The sequence below is a fragment of the Lacerta agilis genome, chromosome 7 (genome assembly GCF_009819535.1).
Source record: "Lacerta agilis isolate rLacAgi1 chromosome 7, rLacAgi1.pri, whole genome shotgun sequence".
In the NCBI taxonomy this organism is placed as follows: Eukaryota; Metazoa; Chordata; class Lepidosauria; order Squamata; family Lacertidae; genus Lacerta; species Lacerta agilis.
The window spans coordinates 53,725,373-53,737,791 of NC_046318.1; the positions used below are offsets into that span (position 1 = coordinate 53,725,373).

The 12,419-nt window shown below is 38.9% G+C and overlaps 1 protein-coding gene across 2 annotated transcripts in view; it reads right to left on the bottom strand.

Annotated features, from left to right (window-relative positions):
• Positions 1–12,419, bottom strand: part of ARFGEF1 (ADP ribosylation factor guanine nucleotide exchange factor 1) — a 65,874-nt gene that overhangs the window by 17,519 nt on the left and 35,936 nt on the right. For both annotated transcript variants that reach the window (XM_033155344.1, XM_033155345.1), the window contains exons 13-20: positions 12,256–12,364; positions 10,325–10,526; positions 6,334–6,445; positions 5,071–5,276; positions 4,907–4,991; positions 3,796–3,967; positions 2,080–2,231; positions 1,167–1,295 (exon numbers count right to left, since the gene is read on the bottom strand). In XM_033155344.1, coding sequence (XP_033011235.1) covers positions 1,167–1,295; positions 2,080–2,231; positions 3,796–3,967; positions 4,907–4,991; positions 5,071–5,276; positions 6,334–6,445; positions 10,325–10,526; positions 12,256–12,364 — 1,167 coding nt within the window. The remainder of the gene's footprint in view (positions 1–1,166; positions 1,296–2,079; positions 2,232–3,795; positions 3,968–4,906; positions 4,992–5,070; positions 5,277–6,333; positions 6,446–10,324; positions 10,527–12,255; positions 12,365–12,419) is intronic.

Here is a 12,419-nt window from a genome sequence, read left to right on the forward strand (position 1 = left end):
ATGGAGGGAGGGCAAACACAGGAGACTCTGGCTGCTTCCTTACGGTACTCAAACACAAATAAAGGTGTGAACCAGATTTTATATAGGAAGTAGGCTTTTTTCTCTTTATGTGTCAGTGCATCATTCCTAGAGGAGTGTGCAAACTGAATTATGAGAGTCACCTACTTTCCTCAAGTTCTGCAAAGAACATGAAAACAGCTATCATTTTGGACAGCTATAATCTGATGCCAGCCATTTGTCATAACATTTTTAGTTAAATTTTGTACTGATTCAGTGCTGCTGGATTTATCTTATTATTGCATTTTAATGGGTTTCACTGAGACGTTTTCTTAATAGGCACAATATTTATATCTATCCATATAATATAAATAAACAATTGTTCCATACATGAACAAAATTAAAACCCAAAAGGTTATGATCTTAATGAGATAATCAGGAATCCTAACACTTGCCTACTATGGTATGAACTCACTCAACACAACAAAATACAGAAGAAATAGCTCTGAGATCTACACTCAGCAGTTTTCCAGATACATCAACATAATGCAGATAATGTTGAAGCTTAATCAGTAGTGACTGCTCCCCCAAAGTGAACAGGTTTGGAATTCCTTATAGTTGGTGTACTAAAAGATACAGCAATATATTTTACTAAGGAAGCTTCTCCTATACCAAAATAATAAAAGAACTGGAATTACTCATGATGAAATTCAGGTAAACCACTACTTTCTGCCTATTTTGTGTATGAGGATGTCTTTTCTCTCTTTGTAAACTATTAACTAGAAAAAGTACAATATGCTGGCAAGGTGCCCAAAGATAACCTTATATCCACTCTGCAGTCTCATGCATATATTAATCTCATTAACATTTGAAATCTATAATTATTTCCATTTTTAAAGTGACTTTTATTTAACAACGAATATATACTACTTAATTGTAAAAAACAAACAAACCTCAAAGCAGTTTACAAAAAGAATAAAACAATATAATTGTAAGTACAAACCATTATTAAAACATTCAAAAAAATTAAAATCACCAATAAGCTAAAACCAGAGTAAAATATAACATTGTATTGTTGGAAAATCACACCATGTATTTTATGGCACAATGCTACTATATAATCATGAATATTTACAATACTTTTACTAAACCTTAGAATTCAGTGTTACCTGGATGTTAAAAATGCATGCTATTCTGATTGCACATCGTATGCCTTCTAGGCAAAGAGAGGCAACTTCTGTGTCATCACAGTCTTGCAAACCTACACTGAATGCAGCTAAGAATGGTGTCCATGCCAACTAGAATAAAAAAACAAATAAATCATTCAAACAGCAGCACAAACTTTAAGTACTATGTAGTCCAGATAAATGTGAACAGCATTATAAAGCTATAATGCGGACAAACCTGATTCACCCGTTGATTTTTCATTTATTTAGTTTTAAATCTATAATAAAGAAAGCTTGGGGATGCTAGTGTTTTCCACACGGGTTTATTTACCTGGTCACACTGTTACTGTGTGACTGGTATGGCATATGACGGGCATGGCCAGGGCACACTGCTTTTATGGCTGCCATATTGCTAGAGTCACCAAACTGCCCTGCCCCTAACTTCCATGTTTACATTCCAAAGCAGGGGTATTCTCGTTGTTATCCATGGGCTCTCTCTGCATGGCTTCACAGTGCGTCTACTCTGGACAGGGAGTTTGGGAATGGTTTGCTGTGTATGTCAACAGTTGGCCTTGGTTGCCACAGTGACACCAAGTATGCCAGCTCTCTGTATTTTGTGTTGCCACTCTGTAAATTCCTCCCCCCTTGGGCTTCTGAACAGACCCAGGATCTGCTGTGACTTTACGCTGCCCTCATTTGTGCTGCCATGCTCTCTACCAGCTCCTTGAACATAAGATTGCTTGTTTAGCTGTTTATTATACATTTAGGCAGCTAGTAATTGATGCTGGTAATAGTGAAATTTGTGTTCTTAGAAAGCAAAGAACTGCTTTAAATGGTGTTTTAAAATATAAAATATTCACCTATCTAGAGGAAGCATACAGTCATACTACAAAAGAGGAATATTTATAAGACTTACCTTGAACATTGGTCTTACATGTTCCAAGTGTGTTGCGCTTGTGAAAGGAGCTTGAACATGGCTCACTGCCTCCATCAGAGCTTTAGCTGTTTTAGCCATCTGCTCCATTTCTAAATTATAAAGAAGTCGCCTCTGCTTTTCACTAGCTACACCTGGAAGCAAGTGTATCTATTAAATTTTAAAAACATTTTATTCTATACAAAACCAAGACAAAACAAATATACAAAGAAAAGCATACTTATAATACCAGCAATATATGCACAATTTGTCACAATCATGTTGATACATTTTTAACCAAAGAAATAAATGTTTTGCGTCTATGGACATGCTCTGTTCTGCCAACATTCAATAAATAAATGGTTTCCATCCTATAAAAAATTGTTTTATGTTTGTTTTCCTTCCTACATTCTAACTTGGTTAATTTTTAAATAACCATACAGTCATATATTCTACCCGCACTGTAGGAACTGCTGTTCTTCGCTGATAGGCATACAAACTCCAGCCATTAATATAATGCACATATACATAATTATTTACTGGAAACCCACTGGCAAATCTCTTGCATAACAAAAACAAGAGTGGATCAATTTCCAAATCTCTGTGTTATTAGCTCTCTTTTATTCCTTATCTTTGCTCAGTACTCTCTTGGCTTCAGACATCTACCATATATGAAAACAATTCCCACTTTCTTATTAACAGTTGCAACACGTTTTGCTAACTGTACCATATACAATTGTAAAACCTTTGCCCATTTTACCATATAAGGTTTGACTTGTTTCTCACAAGACAAAGACACAATGGAATGTTTTTAGCTTTTAAACAAGATGTTTTCAGTTTTCAAATTGGGGAAGGGGTTATATACTAAAGGAGTAGAGGAAATCCATGGCACAATTAGACAGGCATCACTGGATGTCACCCCATAGAAATAATCTAAAGAAGGTATTAGGAGCCCATGGCTCTCCAGATGCTGCTAGACTGCACATCATAAGCCCCAACAAGCATGGCCAATAGCCAGGGATGATAGAAGCATTGGTCCAGGTTCCCCACTCTTTATCGCAAGTGATTTATCATCCACAATTTAGCCACACACATAGATTTTCTTAAGAATACAAATAAAACTGGAAAAGGACGGGTTTTGAAGGATAAAGGGGGGGGGGGACAATTTGCAACACCCTAACAAACTCTGCCTACTCCCTTGAAAATATTGACTCCAATATATATGTTGATATTCAGAGCTGAAATTTGAACAGTTAATGGTTGCAACAAGAACTGTTACAGATTTCATGAGTGTTATCAATTGCAGGAGAGGAAGAAAGGCCAACTGTTTGAAACATGCCTATACAACTAGAAATTTAGACAAGAACAGGATCAGTCCCAACAAAATAATGGTTGTAATAAAAAACACAATACATATGCTGGTTTCAACAGAAAGCTATATATATATGAAATATGAAAATGCATTTAACTTCCCTCCTATACTGCAATTTAGTGCAATTTTGCTGTTGCCATTTATTTCCACACACAGTTTTATATCTCTATATAAAGACAAGAGAATGCAGAAAAGTAACGAGATGTGTACACGCACTTGCTCACTGATTTTTTTTTTGAGAGAGATACATTATAACAAGGCAGTTTTATTAGGCTGTTTGTCAGTATCAACAAGAAAGCGAAAAGCAACAAATATTCTGTGAAGCTTGGTATGCTGTGGGGGCTTACTTTGTTTACTTGTTTTTGTCGGTATCGTTAACTCTTTTGTTTCCTTCATTGATATCTTTTTCCCTGCTATTTCATTATATATGGCAGATAGATATTCTTCAGGGAGATCCTTGCTATCATTGATACCTCTGTTCATCTTAATGTATTGTTCTTTTGTCATTTTATTCTTTACCTAGAAATTGGGGGGGGGGGAAGCAGTTTAGTATTAGCCATGAAAGCAACATCAGTAGTAATTACACCAGGATGTATGAATACATAGTCACAGAATCTACCAAGAGAGGCACCTTCAAGAAAAAAAGTATGACCCAGGGAAGGATCCCATCTAGTCCACACACTCAGGTATCTCTCTCTCTCTCTCTCCTCCATTACCCACCAGTCGCTGCTACTGTTGATTAAACTTCATCAACTTCATACTGACATAGAAGTGGGCTATAAAAATCAGAATGATAATGGCAGCTTCCACATCCCTCCACGGGCAGTTCTGAAGAAAAAGGCTTGGTTCATATTCAACACACTGTGCACTCGAAGTGGCCTGCCTACTAGCATTCACCAAACTTTTGTCTGTGGGTGCCTTTGAATAATATATCTGTTCTATTAATAGTGCTGGTGACATCTAAGCAAAAGTATGTTTTATTATGTTGGTTTCCTTATCTAAAGTACTGTTACTAACACATTCATATACAGAAATGCCCCTACTGTGGCAGAAAACTTTATAAAATTATTTGTACCTTGCCTTTTGGCCTTCGAAAGGCTTACAACATAGTAACACAATACAAAAACTGGACAGAACATTTAAAAAGACGCATGCACAAACCCCACAATCTACCCAGACAAATCTAATCAGCAGGCAAGAATTTAAAGCAGGCCAGAAGCCTGAAGAAATAAGGAAGTTTTTACCACCTGCCTAAAAATCATCAACATGGGGGCCATCTGGAACTCTTGGGAAGGCGTTCCAGGGTCAAGGGGTTGCAATCAAGACTTAAGATGCAGGAGGAAAATAAGATGTATTTAAATCAGAAGTAAAGTCAGCATAAAATGGTGCTGGTTTAATAAACCTGAGTGAGTCACTTTGTAGATTCAAGTTATAATTAATAGGTTCTAAGTAATGTACCTGTGGGCTATGGAGATCTGTTGTCAACATGATAATTGAATAAGCCAAGACATAAGCAGTGTCAGCACTAGCAAAGAGGGTTTGCCTGAAACAAAAAATATATATAATCAATTTTTCCCTTTATCCAGCTATAGATTAGACAAAGGCAAGAGAAAGCCACTTACCCTTGGTTGCACTCCAAGTATCTAGCAGCAAATTTCTCCATCAATCTATCTATTTTCTGAGCTTCTCCCGGAAGACGAAAGCCTTCCAAAAACATGCGCAGAGCAGAAACAAAATCCTTTGCTGAAAAGTCATGCTGGTCCACATATGCATACATAACTTCCTTATTAAATTTATCATTGTCTCCTAGGAACTCCCCAACTTGAGTCTAAAATGAAAATAATTCCAGGTCAGGTCAACATGTATACAACCAAATGGAAAGTGATCCAGCCACACTGCATTTTTCATTTTTTAAAATATTTTAAAAATAAACACCCAAAATATGTTGCTGTGATGGTTGCTGATTAATGCAATCCACCTTCCTTCCATTTAAAAAAGGACAAGAAACTGGCTGACTGCCAATATAAGCAAGAGAGCAACCTCACATTAGGATGGTATCCTCCAGGAGTTTACTGCACTCCCCCAACCCCCAGTTCTATGAACTGTTGCCCACAGCATTTGAGACAATTATGTTCTGGCCCATAACAGATTCTGCATCATTCAAGCTCTGAAATTTGAAGTTCTAATCAACCAAGATCATACATGCCCAGAAGATCATCTTCACATCCATCTTGACCTATAAGATGCTCTAGATTTCAGAAGCGTATCCACACTTAAATTAAAAATAAAAATGGGTTCCTTTTAAGAATGATCTTATGCTGCTGCACCAAGGAAACCTGGAATAATTTTACTTTGCTGAAGCCAGTAAAGGCAGTTGTCTTCCCACTGCCACCAGGTACTTAGAAAGGGGAGAGCAGTTATATTAGATAACACACTACAGATGAGAAAACCTTCCATTTATTTGTGATCAAACTCTTAAGATGCTTGAAATGGGATGATATATCCATCTATTGTAAATTCATAATCAGGTCTAAGCTATGTGCAAGCTCCACATATTCCAGACAGCCAGTAGGACTATTCTTAGAATATAGTCTCTTGCTCACATTGCAAACTACTTTTGTAACTTTGGGGAGGGAGCTTACCAAGCAGTGGGGAAAGTGTTATAATTGAATTGCTGCTTCAATTTGTTTTGCCACAAGTCCCGCTGGACATGTGAGGCCCTTGGGTGTGCTTAAATGAACTCTCTGGGTTGTAGCTATAAACGCTTCTTTACCATTACACAGTTATGATAGGAATAAGTTTCAGTCTAGCTCAAACTACTGCAATTGTATTTACAAAGTAAATCGCATATGAAATACATTGGACATTAATAACAGTTTTCTTACAGAGTCTAATCTTTCTTCTTGATGCAAGAACTGGGCAATATCTTCAGGAGTAGTACCAAGCATACCTTGCTCTTGCAGGTACTGAATTCCTCTCTTTGGTTTCTTATTAAACCTGTTATTAAATCACATGTTCATTAATCACTGAAAATCACTGAAAATCACTGAAAATGCACATACAAGGCACAAACATCTGCATGCTGAGAGATTCACAACTTGGCACCATAATCATCCCAAGAACCATTTAAAAATCAAAACCCAGAGAAGCTTCTTCTGGATCTGAGCCATAATTTGAAAAGTAAGCAATAGTATATTAGTATATTAGTATATTAGTAGCAGAAGTTCCAATTTACCATACTGTTAACATATTAGAATGCATTTGTGTGGGGTGGGGAAGCTGACAAGAGAGGGGAAAGGATTTAAAGATCAAAATATATTTTAACCTCAGGCTGTCATATTTCCACCTCACAGTTGCAGTCCCTCATAACTACTTCTTAATAGACATAAGAATAAGATCACAGTAAATTCTAAATAGAGTTCTGTCAGGAGAACAAGCTGGTCATCACAAACACTCTTTTCCAACAACACAAGAGACGACTCTACACATGGACATCACCAGATGGGCGACATCGAAATCAGATTGATTATATTCTCTGCAGCCAAAGATGGAGAAGCTCTATACACTCAGCAAAAACAAGACCTGGAGCTGACTGTGGCTCTGATCATCAGCTTCTTATAGCAAAATTCCAGCTTAAACTGAAGAAAGTAGGAAAAACCACTGGGCCAGTAAGATACAATCTAAATCAAATTCCTTATGAATACACAGTTGAAGTGAAAAACAGATTTAAGGACTTAGATTTGGTGGATAGAGTGCCTGAAGAACTGTGGATGGAGGCTCGTAACATTATACAGGAGGCAGCAACGAAAACCATCCCAATGAAAAAGAAATGCAAGAAAGCAAAGTGGCTGTCCAATGAGGCCTTAAAAATAGCGGGGGAGAGAAGGCAAGCAAAATGCGAGGGCGATAGTGAAAGATACAGGAAATTGAATGCAGATTTCCAAAGAATAGCAAGGAGAGACAAGAGGGCCTTTCTAAACGAGCAATGCAAAGAAATAGAGGAAAATAACAGAATGGGAAAAACCAGAGATCTGTTCAAGAAAATTGGAGATATGAAAGGAACATTTCGTACAAAGATTACCACAATTAAGGACAAAAGTGGAAAGGACCTAACAGAAGCAGAAGACATCAAGAAGAGGTGGCAAGAATACACAGAGGAACTATACCAGAAAGATATAGAGGTCTCATGCACCCCAGGTAGTGTGGTTGCTGACCTTGAGGCAGACATCCTGGAGAGTGAAGTCAAATGGGCCTTAGAAAGCCTTGCTAACAACAAGGCCAGTGGAAGTGATGATATTCCAGCTGAACTATTTAAAATCCTAAAAGATGATGCTGTTAAGGTGCTACACTCAATATGCCAACAAGTTTGGAAAACTCAGCAGTGGCCAGAGGATTGGAGAAGATCAGTTTACATCCCAATCCCAAAGAAGGGCAGTGCCAAAGAATGCTCTAACTACCGCACAATTGCACTCATTTCACACTCTAGCAAGGTTATGCTTAAAATTCTACAAGGCAGGCTTAAGCAGTACGTGGACCGAGAACTCCCAGAAGTGCAAGCTGGATTTCGAAGGGGCAGAGGAACCAGAGACCAAATTGCAAACATGCGCTGGATTATGGAGAAAGCTAGAGAGTTCCAGAAAAACATCTACTTCTGCTTCATTGACTACGCAAAAGCATTTGACTGTGTCGACCACAGCAAACTATGGAAAGTTCTTAAAGAAATGGGAGTGCCGGATCACCTCATCTGTCTCCTGAGAAATCTCTATTTGGGACAAGAAGCTACAGTTAGAACTGGATATGGAATAACTGATTGGTTCAAAATTGGGAAAGGAGTACGACAAGGCTGTATATTGTCTCCCTGCTTATTTAACTTATATGCAGAATTCATCATGCGAAAGGCTGGGCTGGATGAATCCCAAATCGGAATTAAGATTGCCGGAAAAAATATCAACAACCTCAGATATGCTGATGATACAACCTTGATGGCAGAAAGTGAGGAGGAATTGAAGAACCTTTTAATGAGGGTGAAAGAGGAAAGCGCAAAATATGGTCTGAAGCTCAACATCAAAAAAACTAAGATCATGGCCACTGGTCCCATCACCTCCTGGCAAATAGAAGGGGAAGAAATGGAGGCAGTGAGAGATTTTACTTTCTTGGGTTCCATGATAACTGCAGATGGTGACAGCAGTCACGAAATTAGAAGACGCCTGCTTCTTGGGAGAAAAGCAATGACAAACCTAGACAGCATCTTAAAAAGCAAAGACATCACCTTGCCAACAAAGGTCCGTATAGTTAAAGCTATGGTTTTCCCAGTAGTAATGTACGGAAGTGAGAGCTGGACCATCAAGAAGGCTGATTGCCGAAGAATTGATGCTTTTGAATTATGGTGCTGGAGGAGACTCTTGAGAGTCCCATGGACTGCAAGAAGATCAAACCTATCCATTCTCAAGGAAATCGGCCCTGAGTGCTCACTAGAAGGACAGATCCTGAAGTTGAGGCTCCAGTACTTTGGCCACCTCATGAGAAGAGAAGACTCCCTGGAAAAGACCCTGATGTTGGGAAAGATGGAGGGCACAAGGAGAAGGGGACGACAAAGGATGAGATGGTTGGACAGTATTCTCGAAGCTACTAACATGAGTTTGGCCAAACTGCGGGAGGCAGTGAATGATAGGCGTGCCTGGCGTGCTCTGGTCCATGGGGTCACGAAGAGTCGGACACGACTAAACGACTGAACAACAACAACAACAACAAATTCTAAATTCCTTCTAAATGCCTATGCAATATTACTATTCTACTTCTCCTTGACTTTATATCTATTATCACTGTTGTTTCCACCTGATCTTTGTCCACATTTCTGGTTTTTGAGGTTTGTTTTTTGAACAATTGCATTCACATCCTACTCCATTTCCAGCAGTTGCTCAGGAAAGGAAGTGTCAGGGTACACCACGGTGTTGCTCATGCGTAACGACAGAGTCCTCTTACACTAAAGATTACTTTATTGTGCATAACTATTTACAGTGCAGAGCTAGCTAAAAACATGACTGCTCAGTCACTTGCAGAATCCGGAAGTGCCCCTCTCCTGTTTCCCGCCCAGCACCAAAGCCTTGGCACCCTGAAACGACGTCTTCTGTGTCTCCTGACCCCCTGATGCTGTGCTGGCACCGGAAGCTGCAACTCCCCCTCTGATTGCCTCTGGCTGGCATTGCTGGGTCTCTGCCCAGCATCCCTGACCCTCGGCTCCTCCTCCTCTTCCGCGGGAGAGAGCTCTGGCGATGGGCTTTGAGAGGAGTCAGGTGACAGCAGTGGCTGGGGCTCCCTGTACCTGAGCAAGACCTCCTCTTGAGGAGGTTCCCTACCCTGATCCTCCCCACTAGCAGGATCACCTTCCCTGCTCCCCCCGCGAGGAGTACTCCCACCCGGGCTCTCCTCACAAGTAGGACCTCCCCCCAGGCTCTCCTCGTGAGGAGAAGGCAAATCCCTGACAGCAAGGAATGGAAAAAACTACTAAAGTTTTCAGCATAGAAGATGTAATTGGGTAACATCTTAGTGACTGTGAGGTAAAAGGGCAAAAGAAAACCAGAGGGAAACTGAAGCTCAAATCCCAAGTGCACATCCTAGAAAATAAGTCTTACTGAATTCAGTTAAGACTTAAATCTGAGTAATGTTTATGACTGGCCTGTAAGACTGTAGTCCTTGAAATTTTATGTAAGTACAGTTCCAGTGAAGTTTGCCTTTGAGCAAACTGCACTTTGAAAAATAGATGCTACAATATTCTTTCTACAAAGGAATTAAAAGGTAGTAGATAGAAGAAAATGGTAACAGGAGACTCCCCTACATTCTGACAATTTACATTATGGGTTAAACAAATAAACTTACAAATCTATTCCTTGTTCTATTATTTCCTTCTGTTGCTTTAGAACCTCAAACTGCTCTGGATTGTCAGTACCAGACATCTGTGTGCTGTAGCTACCAATTCCAGATGAAGCTGTGGAGTCTAAGGAATTTAAGCTGCCATATCGGTTAATTGTCTCGGGGTGTTTTGTTTCAGTGCTGTCTTGTTCTATGGGCTTTTCTTGTCCTGCACAAGAATAGCAAAGGAAAATGATCTTTACAAGTTAGTTGATGTTTGTACCATTTTTAGAAGTTGCCAATTTGTTAACTGTCCATCATCACATTCAAAGTCTAGTTATTAATAATATTTTCAGTTACAGGTGGGTAGCCGTGTTGGTCTGCCATAGTCAAAACAAAATTGAAAATTCTTTCTAGTAGCACCTTAGAGACCAACTGAGTTTGTTCCTGGTATGAGCTTTCGTGTGCATGCACACTTCTTCAGATACCAGAGACCAACTGAGTTTGTTCCTGGTATGAGCTTTCGTGTGCATGCACACTTCTTCAGATAAGTATCTGAAGAAGTGTGCATGCACACGAAAGCTCATACCAGGAACAAACTCAGTTGGTCTCTAAAGTGCTACTAGAAAGAATTTTCGATTTTGTTTTAATAATATTTTGTAAGATATACATCACTAGTTCTATGTGACAGAGAGTCATAACATTAACATTTTTTTAAATGAACGTAAACAAGAATATCAGATCTGAAGGTTGGAAGAAAATTAATTTTATAGAAGAATAATAAAAAGTTGAAAGATTTAAAATAATACAGTGGTACCTTGGTTCTCAAATGCCTTGGTACGCAAACGCCTTGGTTCTCAAACGCTGAAAACCTGGAAGTAAGTGTTCCGGTTTCCGGACATTTTTTGGAAGCCAAATGTCTGATGCAGTTGTCGGCTATTGTTTCTGGGGCACCTGCACTAATCAGAAGGTGCGCCTTGATTTTCGAACATTTCGGAATATGAACGGACTCCAGAAAGTTTGGTGCTTTTGTTTTTGCTATTTATTTTGTGTTTTTGTTTTTTAGGCTTTTTCAGGTTAATTTGTTTTTGTGACTGTGTGGAACCCAGTTCAGCTACTGATTGATTGGTTGTGTGGCTGCGGAAATGGATAAAAGCCCCCCATCCAAAAAATGACTATCATCAGTGCAGGTAAGAAAAAATAATAATTTTTATTTTTATCATCTACAATATTGTCTTATTTATTTTATAGTACAGTACATTGATTATTGCTTTCATTTTATGGATCAATGGTCTCATTAGATAGTAAAATTCATGTTAAATTGCTGTTTTAGGGGTTGTTTTTAAAGTCTGGATTAATCCCTTTTGCATTACTTTCTATGGGACAGCACTCCTTGGTTCTGGAACACTTTGGTTTTGGAACGGACTTCCAGAATGGATTAAGTTTGAGAACCAAGGTACCACTGTACCCTGACATTGTGAATCTTTGCAGCACATTATATGATGACATGAAAAAAGCTTACATAACTGTAAAGGATGTAGGAAACCGTCTGGCAAGTGGCTGTGGGAAAACTACTGCAAATGGAAGAGCTTTTCCCAACTTAACAAACTTTGATAAGAGATAATTGTGTGTTTCTGTCAGCATAGGATATTGCATGATCTCTTGCACAAGGTCTCAAAATATGTGCTTCAGTAAGGATGGGATTGTTTGAAGTCTCTTGTGCAACAGTTTGTAGAACAGTGCCAACACCAGTATTTCCTCTACGGGTGTCTCTCTGGATCCAACACTGTATTATTTGCAGACTTCACACATGCCTGCAAAGCCCAATCAAATCTGTAGCTGCAGTAATTTACATATCTGTGCAGGGCAACTTGTCATACTTAGCAAACAGGAAAATCAACTTCAGTGCATTTCTGGTCAACACGTCACTAAAGAATAAGAATGTCAAAACAGCTTACCGAGGGTTGTTTGAGAGTTGGGATTTACATACTGATCCTTACTCCATTCCACCATGCACTTCAATATGGAGACTAAGCATTCAAGTCCCTTCTTTCTCAGGCTTAGCTCCTGCAATAATTTGTATATATTTGCAAAAAGATTTAGGTAATATTCAATGTTAATT